At 48.7% G+C, this 13596-nt stretch overlaps 1 protein-coding gene across 5 annotated transcripts in view; it reads left to right on the top strand.

The window, feature by feature from the left end:
- The window catches only part of TNRC6C (trinucleotide repeat containing 6C), a 75992-nt gene that overhangs the window by 42792 nt on the left and 19604 nt on the right, over nt 1–13596 (top strand). For 3 of the 5 annotated variants that reach the window (XM_027518423.1, XM_027518421.1, XM_027518419.1), the window contains 6 exons: nt 1813–1979; nt 5205–5285; nt 6534–6591; nt 8709–8851; nt 10266–10439; nt 12727–12873. In XM_027518423.1, the coding sequence (XP_027374224.1) occupies nt 1813–1979; nt 5205–5285; nt 6534–6591; nt 8709–8851; nt 10266–10439; nt 12727–12873 (770 nt within the window). The remainder of the gene's footprint in view (nt 1–1812; nt 1980–5204; nt 5286–6533; nt 6592–8708; nt 8852–10265; nt 10440–12726; nt 12874–13596) is intronic. The other 2 variants (XM_027518422.1, XM_027518420.1) reach the window with 1 other exon arrangement.

Raw genomic sequence — 13596 nt, 5'->3', positions numbered from 1 at the left:
TTCCCGACGCAGGGATTGAACCCGGGTCTTCCCGCATCACTGGTGGATTCTTTACCATCTGAGCCACCACATTTTAAGACTAATGTTAAACTTAGACTGTAAAGAAATATTTGCCTTGTCTGATAAATGAAGGAAAAGGAGCTTTTGAGAGAAGTCCATGTTCTCCTTTTAAAAGAAAAAAGAAATGATGGTTAGTAGCCTCCAGGCTTCTTCAGCAGAATTCTCCTACCTGTCATTCAGACAATTTAAACCTGCTCTTTCACTGAACAGGTGGATAAAGCAGGTCATTTTTCTTTTTGAGATTGGGTTTTGAAAAATATATTACTCCACAGTTTGACACTTGCCTTGCTTTTGCCGCCTAGTAAACAAAATTCAGCTTTGGATTCTCTCTTTTTTTAAAGACGAGAAAACCTGCTGTGTTTCCCTCCCAGTGTTGGAAAGTATAATAAGTGTGCATAACGTGTGCATCCTTTCCATTGTCCAGATCATGTTCACCAAGTGGAATTGTGTAGCGTGTGGCTGCTTTACAGTGTGAGACTTGTGACAGTGGTATGAATGTAAGTTGACTGGTTTAAGTCCGTGTAACATCAGTTGTTCACATGGGTGCAAAAGCGCTTTTTTTTTTTTTTTTTTTGAGATTATTACGATCTTAAAAATGCAGCTTTATTGTTTCAGTGTTTTGTTACTTTGTCAGCACTGGACTGGCACACAGAGAACGTGTGCCAACCGTTTTGCCGGATTGTTTATCCCATTCATTGTAAGTGGGTAAATCCCATCCCATTTATCCCATTCGTGTCACTTCTTGGAAACCTGAAGGATGGGAAGCTCCTGGGTGTGTAGATCCCGGTGTCGAGGCAACGTATTTGTTTGTATCATTTGTCCTCGGAGGCCTGATGACATGCCTGGCCACCTTGTAAGCCTCAAGGCTTCATCGTCTTATAGACTGTAGCTAACTGTAGTGTCGCCTGATCTTTGGTCTTCAGATTGCCCAGGAAGGAGAGTTTGGGGTGACTTTTACACCAAAGATTACTTTGTATTTATTTAAGAAAGGAGAAAACAATAATATCCTGAAATTGAAACTCAGTGTTCAGCTTGCCTCTGTCTGAGCCCTTGGCTGTGTCCCTCCTGTTGTTCTGGGAGCATCTCCTGGGAGCTCGTCAAGAGTGCAGGCTGCTGAGCCCGAGCATGGACTTTTCAGGATCCTCAGGCGGCTCGGGTCTGGTCGCACCGGGGGAGCACTGGTGCGCGTGGCGTGCCACGTGACTCGGAGGCCTGTGATCGTTCTCAGGACTCTGCCTCTTACCAGCATCTCATGTCACTCGGCGACGGCCACCTTCGGTAACCCCCAGGATTGATCGTTAGAATGTCCATGTTTCAAAACGACCTCTAGGGACTTCCCTGGTGGTCCAGTGGCTGAGACTCCACGCTCCCAATGCAGGGGGCCCAGGTTCCATTCCTGGTCAGGGACCTAGACCCGACGCACCGCAACTAGAGACTCCACATGTCGCCAACCTGGATGGAAGGCCCCACATGCCACAGCTAAGACCCGGCAAATAAATAAGTGGGTTAAGGGTGTTGGAACAGCACAGATTACAGACAGCTGGAGTTTGAAGACAAAAACAGACGTACGTATACACATACATTACATGTCCAGCAGGAAAAATTAAGTTCTTAGGTGTAAGAAAGGACAGAGGAGTAAGAGGTAGGCGCTGTACAGCCCTCTGTCCTGCCTCCCCTCAGCGGTGTCACAGGGCGCCCCTGTCTGCTTTGGGAATGGTGACTGATACACGCTCCTGCTCCCTCTTTTTCTAGCTTCAAAATCTATGCAAGAAGGCTGGGGCAGCGGCGGGGACGACGCGAACCTCGGCGCCAGTCAGTGGGAGGACGAGGACGGGGGCATGTGGAACAACGCGGCTTCGCAGGAGAGCCCCTCTTCCTGCAGCTCTTGGGGGAACGCTCCCAAGAAAGGGCTCCAGAAGGTGCGTGTGGCCCCGGGGTGGGAGGGTGAATGCTGAGCCCTGCGCGGTGTCAAGGTGGTCTCTCCAGTTAGTGACAGAGAGAGCCGAGGCTCTCAGAGTGCCCTGAGGACCCTGGGGGTCCTGAGGCCCTCTTAGGGGGTCTCTGCCGAGCGCAGAGCGTGACACGGCATTGCTGTCACAGCAGCGTGAAAGCAGGGACTGATGGGTGAATCCAGATGCTTCCGTGAAGCCGCACAGTGGAGAGGGGTCCAGCCAGGTGTGACAGTGCCACTTGTCTCACCAAAAATTTTTGTTCTAGAAAATATAATTGTTTTCCATTAAAAAAATATTGTTATGTTAACATATAATGGGGCACGTTGTGCATGTATGTGCGTGCGTGCTCAGTCCTCTTGGACTCCTTTTGACCCCTTGGGCTGTAGCCCACCAGGCTCCTCTGTCCATGGGATTTCCCAGGCAGGAATACTGGAGCGGGTTGCCATTCTCTTCTCCAGGGGATCTTCCCAACCCAGGGATCAAACCCACATCCCTTGTGTCTCCTACTTGTCATAGGACATCAAAAAAAAAAAATTATAATAACCTGAATGTACATTGATGGCATAAGTAGTTAAATTATGCTACCTCCATATTATGAAAAACTAAAAAAAATTTTTTAAAGAAACTTTAAACATACTCATATGAAAAGATCACCAAAATATATCGCTAAGTGAAAGACAAGGCACAGAATCTTTGTCTAGCACATCCCCGATTTTAGGGAGCAGAGGAAGAGGAGAGAGAAGTGGATGTGTGAGTCACACGCACACTCCTAACAGCCTCTGTAGAATTCAGAACTGTCTGGAAGGATGAGAAAGCAAAGGAGAACTCAGCGGACTGGGCGTGGAGTAGGAGGAAGATGCTTCCCTGTGCCCCTCGTTTCTGCTCTCGAATCGTGTGAATGTATTATCCATTTAAAACAATTCCAGTTTGAAAGCCACTCAATTGGCAGTTAGCAGAGCCCAGAAACTAAAACCTGGGCTTCAAATTAGGTCTTTTCACAGGCTGGCTGGCAAAGCATCCAATTAATGACCAGAAACACCGAACTGGTGAATTAAAATATTGTGTATTCTTGGCAAACCTGGCTCTGGCTGCACAGGAAGGATTGTAATCACCTCCAGAGAGGCTGCTTCCTTGAGAAAAGCCAGCATGTTCGTTTACAGTCACCTACAAACTGTGCCCTGTGACTCTGGCACTAGTGGAAAAGGACCCACCTGCCAACGCAGGAGACATAAGAGACACAGGTTCAAACCCTGGGTCCGAAAGATTCCCCTGGAGGAAGGCATGGCAGCCTACTCCAGTATTCTTGCCTGAAGAATCCCATAGACCGAGGAGCCTGGCAGGCTATAGTCCATGGGGTCGCAAAGAGTCGGACACGACTGAAGTTATTTACCAGGTTCCCCCCCCCTTTATTTATTTATTTTGAGGCTAATTACTTTACAGTATTGTATTGGTTTTGCCATACACTGACATGAATCTGCCACGTGTGTACATGTGTTCCCCATCCTGAACCCCCCTTCCACCTCCCTCCCCATCCCATCCCTCTGGGTCATCCCAGTGCACCAGCCCCGAGCACCCTAAATCATGCATCGAACCTGGACTGGCGATCCGTTTCACATATGATAATATATATGTTTCAATGCCATTCTCCCAGGTTTTTTTTTTTTTTTTAATAAGCTTTTTAAACTTTATTTCTTTATTTTTGACTGCCCTGGGTCTTCATTGCTGTGCCCTGGCTTTTCTCTAGTTGTGGCGAGCCGGGGCCACTCTCCAGTTGCAGTGAGCGGGCTTCTCATGGCAGTGGCTTCCGTTGTAGGGAAGCGCTCTAGGCGCTCAGGCCTGTATGGTTGTGGCACCTGGGCTTCATTGCTCCTTGGCATGTGGGATCCTCCTCAAGTAAAGTAAAATTTAAAAACTCGACGCACATGCCCATGGAGGGTACTGGTGGGCCAAGAGGCATCACCTCCGAGTTGAAACCATCTCTGGCAGTTGGAGTCAGGAGCCTGGCATGGCCCCTGGGGTCGAACCCGAGTCCCCTTAGTTGGGAGGCGGCCTCTTCCCTGCGGTACCTGCAGGGAGTCCCAGGCCCGGATGTGAAAGCGCTGTGAAGGATAGTTTGTATGAGGTGTGGATGCATCGTTGGACCCCCCTCCTTGCAGGAGGCCCCGCAAAGGCCCCGCGGCCCCCTCTCCACCCCGCCCCCCTTTCCTCTTCGGTCAACTCCCTCCTCCTGTCTTCACCCTCCCCTCACCACTGTCTCCTCACTGTCTTCTCCGCCCTGAAGGCCATGAGTTAACAGAATTAACAGGTTTTTTCGTTCCTTTCATCTTGTTGTCTTTTCATCCTGTTGGAACGAACACCCTGTATTTTGTCATCTTTTAGAAGAAAGCTTATAAAAGGGCACAAGCCATGTAATTTTTAGTAGATTTTATATGGTTATTACAGGGTTGTGTTCAAGGGAGCACCTAGCATGCTTATCTGATCATGGATGCAGTTCCTATTTGTGATGAACGAAATGCATCCTCTGAGGGGAAAGAATCATTATCTTGCCTTTTTTAAGTCCATACATCACACACACATGCCAACTGCGAAAGCACCCTGAAGCATTCCGTAGCAGAAGCCACCAGACACTGTCAGGTGGCGGGGAGCGCAGCGTTGCTCAGGCTAACATGGGGTGCTGTGACTTTAAATCAACATGAGCTTTGGGCGTCCCCCATTTCTGGAAGAAATGCATTATTAAAATGTGGCTCATGTGGACCTAGAGAACATCATACAGAGTGAAGTAGGCCCGAAGGAAAAAAGCAAATATATATTAAGGCATCTAAGTGGAATCTAGAAAAATGTTACAGAAGCTCTTGTTTGCAGAGCAGAAATGGAGACACAGAGAGGACAAATGTATGGATACCAAGGGGTAAGGGAAGGGGGGAGGAGCTGGAAGGTTGGGAGTGACACGTGTACCTGTTGATTCTCTGTATAAAATAAATAACCAACGAGAACCCACTGTACTGCCCTGTGGTGACCTGAATGGGAAGGAAACCCAAAAAAGAGGGGACAGGAATACATAGAGCTGCTGCACTTTGCTGTACAGTGGAGACTTAACAGTATTGTCGAGTAACTCTACTCCAATAAACAGTAATTCAAAACAATACCACAGAACCTGCCTCATGGACTTTCTCCTCCCACCCTTGGTTCTAGGGCATGAAAACATCTGGCAAGCAGGACGAGGCCTGGATCATGACCCGGCTGATCAAACAACTCACAGACATGGGCTTCCCGGTGACTGGCCCCCGTGCGCTGCCGCGTGTGTCCTGCCTGCGCCGCCCTGTTGCGTCCGGTGTCTACCTTTGTCACGTGCAGCGCAGGAGGGAGACTCAGGGGATGAGCTTGTTGGCAAAACCTAACTTGTGCACACCCTTTTCACCTGGGCACTCCTGCTTAGGGGTTAGGATTTGCTTTGAACGACAGCAAAGATCCACATCCTTTCTGTCTGGAAAGGTGTGAGACCCTTTTACTAGAATGAAAAACGATGGGTGACTTTTAATCTTCATTGGCTTATACAATTTTCTATTTTCTTTTCATCTAAAAGTGAGTTTTCATTCACTTCTGCAAGGTTGACCAAGATCTCAAGGGAGACCTCGGTATAAAGCACTAAAACCTTGCGTGCAGATAAAGAAACCCAAGCAGACCTGTTTGGTGCCCGAGTTTCAGATCATGTGTAGCGAGAGCTGGAGATCTTAGGATGTGCCTCTGAAAATGGCTCCCCATCTCTTCAGTTCCCAAGAGCCAGTGGAAGCGTTCAGATCATGAACCATACCTCTTGCATCTGCCGAGTAGTCCCTTCAGATGTCTTCTCTCCAAATCTTTACTCAAATGAGCATTTACCTTTTGGTTGCCATGGGTGCCCCTTCGGGATGGGTCTGGAGCGGCCCCAGACTGGAAGAGGGGACCACATACTTCTCACGGGGTGCAGGCCCCTGACCCCACACGCGCTCAGCCCGGGGCCCAGCCTCCCCACCCACTGCGAGGTGATGGGCCCAGAGTGGCCCCGCAGTACTTCAGCATCGAGCCTGCTTGGTCTCCACCAAGACTAGTCTGTTTCAATCCGAGAGATGATTATCAAAATGCATCCATTAGTACTTGTTTTGTGTTATGTTGTTTTTACATTTTTTGGCGAAAAGCAGTCAACAACAGACAATCCTGCAATCTGACTCTCCCCATGAGTCCCTGCGGCTGCTCTGGGAGAGGTCACCCTACTGACCACAGGGTCAGTGACAGGACTCCCCTGGCCATTTGGGGTTTAAAGTCGTCTTCCCTCTGAAAATCAATTCAACACATTTTCTTCTGACAAGGATTTTTATTTAGAAGACATTTGTCTCTAACCGCAGAAGAAAAGTATTTCCAGTTCCTAAACGGAGCAGCGTCAGGTCACTACTGATTGCGTCCCTGCGTAACGGTGCCCGAGCTCTTCACAAGCTTTCATTCTGTTACCACACCTCCTAATGAGAACTCCGCTTCCCTCCGCAGAGAGAGCCGGCTGAAGAGGCCTTGAAGAGCAACAACATGAATCTCGATCAGGCCATGAGTAAGTGCAAGGACGCACCTCAAGCACACTTTGTTTTAAAGATACGGGTTTGTGAGTCTCAGTGTTCTGAGTCATGGGTCAATGGTTGAACACGTGCTCAAGAGACAGGCCACCCGTAGGGTGTACACCTGCCGCAGGGCCAGTCCTTCAGGACGGGTGGTCTCCGGGGACAAACGGCCAAGCGCCACATGGAACCATGTCAGCTTTTCCTGTTTCTTTTTCTTTTCTTTCATTTCTGCAACAAATAGGTGAATTGATACTGTCCTCATCTGTTTTGAGGAGGAGATAGTGACCCTCTTAGAGAAAGGTGCTGGGGCTCCGTGCCCAGCTTGTTGCCTGCTGAGGGAGCCGAAGTACTGAATGAGGAAATACTGAACCCTTGCTCCTTGGGGACACACAGGGATGAGGTTGTGCAAGCCTCTGGCCACAGCACTTCTGTCAGCCAGTCGATACGTTAACCCTGGGTGTGGGGGGCTGTGAGGAGAGTTGAGCTTTTTTTTCCCTTTCCTTTCCCCTGGCCACAACCTGCAGCATGTGGGGTCTCAGTTCCCCAACCAGGAATCGAACCCACACCCCCTGACAATGGAAGGCAGAGTCTTAGCCACTGGACTTCCTGGGAAGTCCTGTGTGTTTGTGTATAATACATATGTCTCATGAATAATCATATGCCAGCCATGTTTCTTTATAATAAAACCTTAGCTAAGAAGGGTGACGTGACCCTGGGTAGTTAATAATGATCATAGATTTTGTTCAATTTTCTACTCACACCAATGCCATCAGCTTTAAAAAAAAAAAAAAAAAAATTCTTGTTTAAAAAAAGAAAAATAAGTCATCATCTTGTGAGTCCACAAACGTATCTGCTTTCCGTCTTTTCTGAAGCTTCATCTCGCACTGTAGATGTTACTGTAGCTCCCTCCCCACAGCCTTACACACAGCTGGTGACTCTTCCTGTTCCAGCTGCACCCCCTTGTTGCTCATCAGCAGCTGCTGAACAAGGCAGGCGCCATGCAGCCTTCTAATGCTCAGGACGTTGGCTTGGGGACCATGGGGACCATTGAAATGACCAACAGAGGGCACAGAGATGTCACACCTGACCCCACATAGACCACAAGAAAGACACTTGTCACTTTGTGAGAGCCTGAGCCAGGAGGGCGGAGAAGGCAATGGCACCCCACTCCAGTCCTTTTGCCTAGAAAATCCCATGGACGGAGGAGCCTGGTAGGCTGCAGTTCATGGGGTCGCTAGAGTCGGACACGACTAAGCGACTTCACTTTCACTTTCCACTTTCATGCATTGGAGAAGGAAATGGCAACCCACTCCAGTATTCTTGCCTGGAGAATCCCAGGGACGGGAAGCCTGGTTGGCTGCTGTCTATGGGTCGCACAGAGTCGGACACAACTGAAGTGACGCAACAGCAGCAGCAGCAGAGCCGGGAGGGAGGGAGGGAGAGAGAGAGGGTGTGTGTGTGTGTGTGTGAGTGATCTGGGGTTCAGACTCTTCCCCGCCCTGTATGTGTCCACAGATGACCCAAAAGCACTGCGAGTTTTGATGTGGGGGCTACAAGTCTATTCTAGCAAGTAGGTGAATTCAGCAGCTCAGAATTCACAAATAATGAGGGTCAGACTTTATAATCGCATGCAAATGCCAGATGTGTGGTGTCAGCTGCCAGGACAGAGGGCCCGGGCATGATCTGTAGGGAGTTAGTCCTGCCTCCCCAGAGCTTCGAGGCAGCTGAACAGACACCAGTCCCTGAATCGAAGGAGCACAGGACAGACCTGTCTGGTTTGTGTTGTCGTGTCCCCAACATCTGGACAGGTCCTTGCAGCGGAAGGGACTCAGCAGGTGGAAGTTGATGGGTATGAGGCGGGACAGCTGGGAAAAGGCCCTCTTTGGGAAGGAAGGGCCTAGCCCCCTTGGGGCAGGTGTGGCTGATAGGGAGCAGGGCAGATAGGGAGCAGGGGCCAGACCACAGCCTTCCGCGCTTGGCCCTGTCCTCTTGGGGTGAAGGTCTTGACTCCTTCCCTGAGATGTCGGCTGGCACCTGTCTGTGCTCAGCACTTGCAGCCAACCCCCTGGGCATCTCGTTCCAAACGCTGCCTCTATCTGCTATGCCCCAGGCGCTCTGCTGGAAAAGAAGGTGGACGTGGACAAGCGTGGACTGGGAGTGACCGACTACAACGGGATGGTCACCAAGCCCCTTGGCTGCCGCCCACCGATCTCCAAAGAGTCTTCCGTGGACCGCCCCACCTTCCTTGACAAGGTATGCGTTTAGGTGGCTTTTTGTTTGTTTTTAACAAGACATGTTTTTCATTTTTACTGTGTTGGATTAGAAAGTTACTGGACTGTAATATTTAAGTGACTTTTACCCATTTTTCTAGTATATGTGAATGTTTGACTCAAAAGAGGTAGTGTTATAAGTATTTCATATGATGTGATGAATAAAAATACTGAAATTGAAAACTGATTTTCATGCCAGTGGGTAAACTTGGCCGCTTGAATTTGTCCTGTAGACGAGAGTCATCAGATTTCTATTTTATGGTCTTACGTGCACAGTTCTTCCCATTGGAAATGAAGTGTTACATGTTTAATCTCAGAAGAAGGGTCTAGAAGTGGTTGGGCGTGGGCCTTGCTCGGATGAGCCACTTCAGACAACCCACAGGTGTGGGAAAGTCACCTTAGGTGTTTCAGCAGGTGGAGTCGCCATTTCACTCCCCTCAATACTGGCCTGCTTGCTGCAGTTTCTCCAGACTGGTGTGACCTCAGAGGGGGTCACACCAGTGACAGCTTCACAGTTTCCCGTTTAGCTCGATCAAAATGTCTGGCCTTGAGAAAAATAATAGAAGCAAGGAAAGACAGCTCTAAAGCAGATAGACACAAAAAGCAGGCTCGCAGGAGAAGAGGCGAGAGTTGGTCTTTGTTCTCAGATACACAGTGTCTTCAACCAGAGCTCTACGCAATGGAGTCCTCACTGCGCCCGGCACCACTGTGTCCGAGGACATCGGAATTTCAGACAACAATGAATCATTTGTGACCATACTTAGTCTGCAATATTATCAGGTGTTTATCTGAAATTCCAGTTTAACTCAGCATCCTGAATTTTTATTTGCCAAGTGTGGGACCCTGTCTTATTTCTATATCTTTAAAATCTGAAATAATACTCTAGGCTTGTTGTGAAGTTAGATGAGGTAAATTTACAAAGGACCTGATGCCTCAGTAAATGTAAAAAAAAATAATAAGGTTTTTGTCTGTTTTATAATTTACCTTATTATTAGGTTAAGTCATATGAAATCAAAAACAGATGAATATCAGCAGATCTCAACCTAGTGTATACCTAGAGCCTTGTTAGTAAGTTCTCAGAGGAGCCTGTTTGTTTGAAAACGGTGGTTAAAGTGTTTTCCAACTAAGACTTACGCTGTCTCTCTCCTGACTCCTCCCCATAGGCAGGGCTGGTAGTGATGAGACTATGTAAGCTGACATGTGTGTTTGTAAAATAATTGTTAAAATGAAAACAGCGTCTTAATCCTGTTTCTCTTTTTTCTTTTCCCCTCTTCCTTTTGCCCATTTCTCCACCTCTCGTCTACACGTTTTTGATCTTTTACTCCTTTATGTTCATCCACACTCCTGTCTGCGTCCTGGGAACTTGTGCTTTGTGTGTGGACGGGCCCTGCCCACAGCTCACGCTTTCTTTCCCCAATCAGGATGGCGGCCTCGTGGAAGAGCCCACGACTTCACCATTTTTGCCTTCACCAAGCCTGAAGCCCCCCCTTTCCAACAGTGCACTCCCCAGCCAGGCCCTGGGCGGGATTGCCTCAGGGCTGGGCATGCAAAACTTGAATTCTGCTAGACAGGTAAGGCTGCTGGCAGAGGCTCACCGGGGTCTCCTTTATGTGCCTTTAAATCAGTGTGTTTGAGACATGAACTTTATTTTTAATTAATACCTGATATGAAAATACCACTGAACCTGTAAAGGGAACTGAACTATGACAAGGATTTCCTTTCAAGTGAAGTACTGCTGTCAAGAAATGAATCCAATTCTAGAAATTTAACCATGTTACCGGAAATGCTTCAAAATTATTTCTACATGTAACTGAAATGTGATTGCATTCAACACCCTTGGGTGCTAATGTACTGCTCATGAAGTGACGTGGGCTACAGGCAGTCTTTAGCTGCTGGATCTATTCACAGGTCGAGGCGGTGCTGTTCTGTCTCTCCTGACCATGGACACCTTAAATGCATTATTAATCTGCAGGAAAACACCATACTTTCCCTTCTTCCCCAGAAATAGAGATGACAGCTCCTGCAGGTTCTCAGTGGTTTTCAGAGTGATTTTGGCCTCGTTCCCTGCCTTTGACAGTCGTGGAGAAGGTGCAAGTCACTGTCAGACGTCCGTGAGGCAGGACCTGGGGTTTTGAACGATGGCCGCCTCATGTCACTTCTCTCCCCTGGGATGAAATGACATGAAAGCAAGCACATGTCCTTCCCGTCCCTGGAACTGTCCTTGGTTTCCTCCTGGCTGAGGCTCACACGCACACAGCTCTGAGCCTTCTCTTCCAGAGATGCTGTGAGGTTGGGGGTGGCCAAGGCCAGTTTTCAGCAGCACCCCAGTCCACGGAGTCCCCACCGCTGTCTCATGTTGTCCATGGGGCTCATCAGGCGGCAGTGGAGGTTTCAGCTGCCATCGGGGACTCAGAGGCCAGGCCAACGGCCCCGAGGGTCAGATAACTCAACCAGGAGACAGAAAGAAACACTCAATATAGTTCCTGTATTTAACACAAACTTACCAGCCTGAATTTGTCCATATATTCAGGTTCAGGTCTTGTTGAGCTCAGTTATATTTCCTTTTAGAAAACGTTTTCTCTCTGGTTAGTGATCCCTGCCCGTTACCCCAGCACAGATGGTGCCCACACCCGCATGTGTGCCGGTCCCCTGCGGAGCTCAGTGTTACTTTAGTGCCCTTGAACATGATGGGCTTGTCGTGGGCTACCTAAAACCAGCTCTGTGTGGCTTCTGTGATCTACAGATGTGGGTAAGCTTTGCAGGCGGATTTTCTGTCATCTGTACCCAATTTGAACAGCATTTCTTTTTTTTCCAACTTTTTATCTTATGTTGGAGTATAGCTGATTAACAGTGTTGTGGTAGTTTCGGGTGGACAACAAAGGGACTCGGCCATGCGTATACGTGTGTCCGTCTCCTCCCAGCTCCCCTCCCGTCCCAGCTGCCACGTAAGGTTGCGCAGAGTCCCCGTGCTGCACAGTTGGTCCTTGCTGGTTCCCCACTTTACTTACGGCAGTGTGTACACACCCGCCCCAGACTCCCTAAACATGCTTCCCCCAGTCCTCCTTCTCGGCAACCATAAGTGAACAGTACTTTTTTATTCTTTGGATCATGGGGCTTTTGGTGGAAAAGAAACCTCACTTATATTGAAAATCATTATCTTAATCTGTATTTTCTCTCTCTCTTTTTTTCTTTGAGTGTGGATGTCTTGTGTTGTTATTTTTTTATTTATTTTTTAATTGGAAGATAATTGCTTTATAATGTTGTATTGCTTTCTGCCATATGTCAGCATGAATCAGCCCCCTTGAGCTATATGTATGCTCCCTCCCCCTTGAGCCACCCACCCCATCTCACCCTGGGGTTGTCACAGAGCACCAGGCTGAGCTCCCTGTGTCATATAGCAACTTCTCACTAGCCATCTGTTTTACACATGGTAATGTATATATTTCTATGCTACTCTCTCAATTCATCCCAGCTTTTCCTGCTCCCACTGTGTCCATAAGTCTGAACAGCACTTTTTTTTTTAAGTCCCATCAGTTTAATAATAATAATAACAAAAATGGAAGATGGAGGGGGCAGGAAAGAGACCTCTGGGACAGGGGCGTAGGGAGCCCTGCTCATGGCGCCAGGCCTGGCCACTGGGCCCTTGGTATTGCTGTTGCTATGAGCTCAGGGGGGCAGCAGTTGTTCTGTGGGGGCCGCCCTTCACCTGGGTCGGAGGACCCTTCTGGGACATGCTGTGGACAGCCCTTGTTAAGCCTTCCATCTGGTGCGAGTTGTGCGTGGCAGGAATCCGGTGCGGTTTTGCCCCCGCCTGCTCCTGCAGTGACGATGTAACCACCCCTCCCTCCCCATCTGCAGACACCGAGTGGCAATCTGGGCATGTTTGGCAGCAGCGGAGCAGCGCCCGCCAGGACCATGCAGCAGCCGCCGCAGCCGCCCGTGCCGCCCCTGAGCTCCTCCCAGCCCAGTCTCCGTGCTCAAGTGCCTCAGTTTCTATCCCCTCAGGTCAGACTGGCGCCCGCGTCGCAGGGAGAGTGGGCCAGCCCTCGCGCGTGAACCTGTCCACCCGACCCTCCTGTCCTGGGAGGCATGCCCAGACCCCTCCCCGAGGACCGGGCCCCCTCCTGTCAGAGCGCTTGGGCCAGTGGCACACACTAGTGACGGGACATCTGTCCTGGTCGCAAGAAGATTATTCAGATGAACCCGCTGAATTGCCCTAGACTGGTGGGGGAGCAAAGAGGCTCATGAAATTGCTTAGGATGTAAAAGAAACTTCTTAGAATCAGTGAAGGGCTGAATAACGCTTCGGTGACAAACTAAATGGGACAACATATAACAGTGCCTATGTTACAGACTGTCAGTTACGTTTATTTAAAAAAAGAAAGCAAACAGAATTCAGAAAAAGGATGTTGTTGTTTTGTGTAACTATAAAGCATTGTGTCAACTTTTTTCATGATAATATCGTTTACTTTTAGAACATTCCATTATTTTAGACTTTGGGCTGAGGTTTTCATTATAATGTTACAGTCCTCATTACCCCTTGTAAGAATGCTCAATAATAAACTAAAATGGTAAATCATAGAATTTTATCCTTGGGTTGGGAAGATTCCCTGGAAAAGAGAGTGGCAGCCCACTCCAGTATTAGAGTCTGGGAAATCCCACGGACAGAGGGAGCTTGGCAGGCTACAGTCCATGAGGTCGCAGAGTCGGACACGACTGAGCAAATAAA

This window comes from Bos indicus x Bos taurus, chromosome 19 (assembly GCF_003369695.1).
Source record: "Bos indicus x Bos taurus breed Angus x Brahman F1 hybrid chromosome 19, Bos_hybrid_MaternalHap_v2.0, whole genome shotgun sequence".
Classification (NCBI taxonomy): Eukaryota; Metazoa; Chordata; class Mammalia; order Artiodactyla; family Bovidae; genus Bos; species Bos indicus x Bos taurus.
The sequence above is the reverse complement of the archived record's forward strand: the minus strand, read 5'-3'. Positions and strand labels throughout refer to the sequence as shown.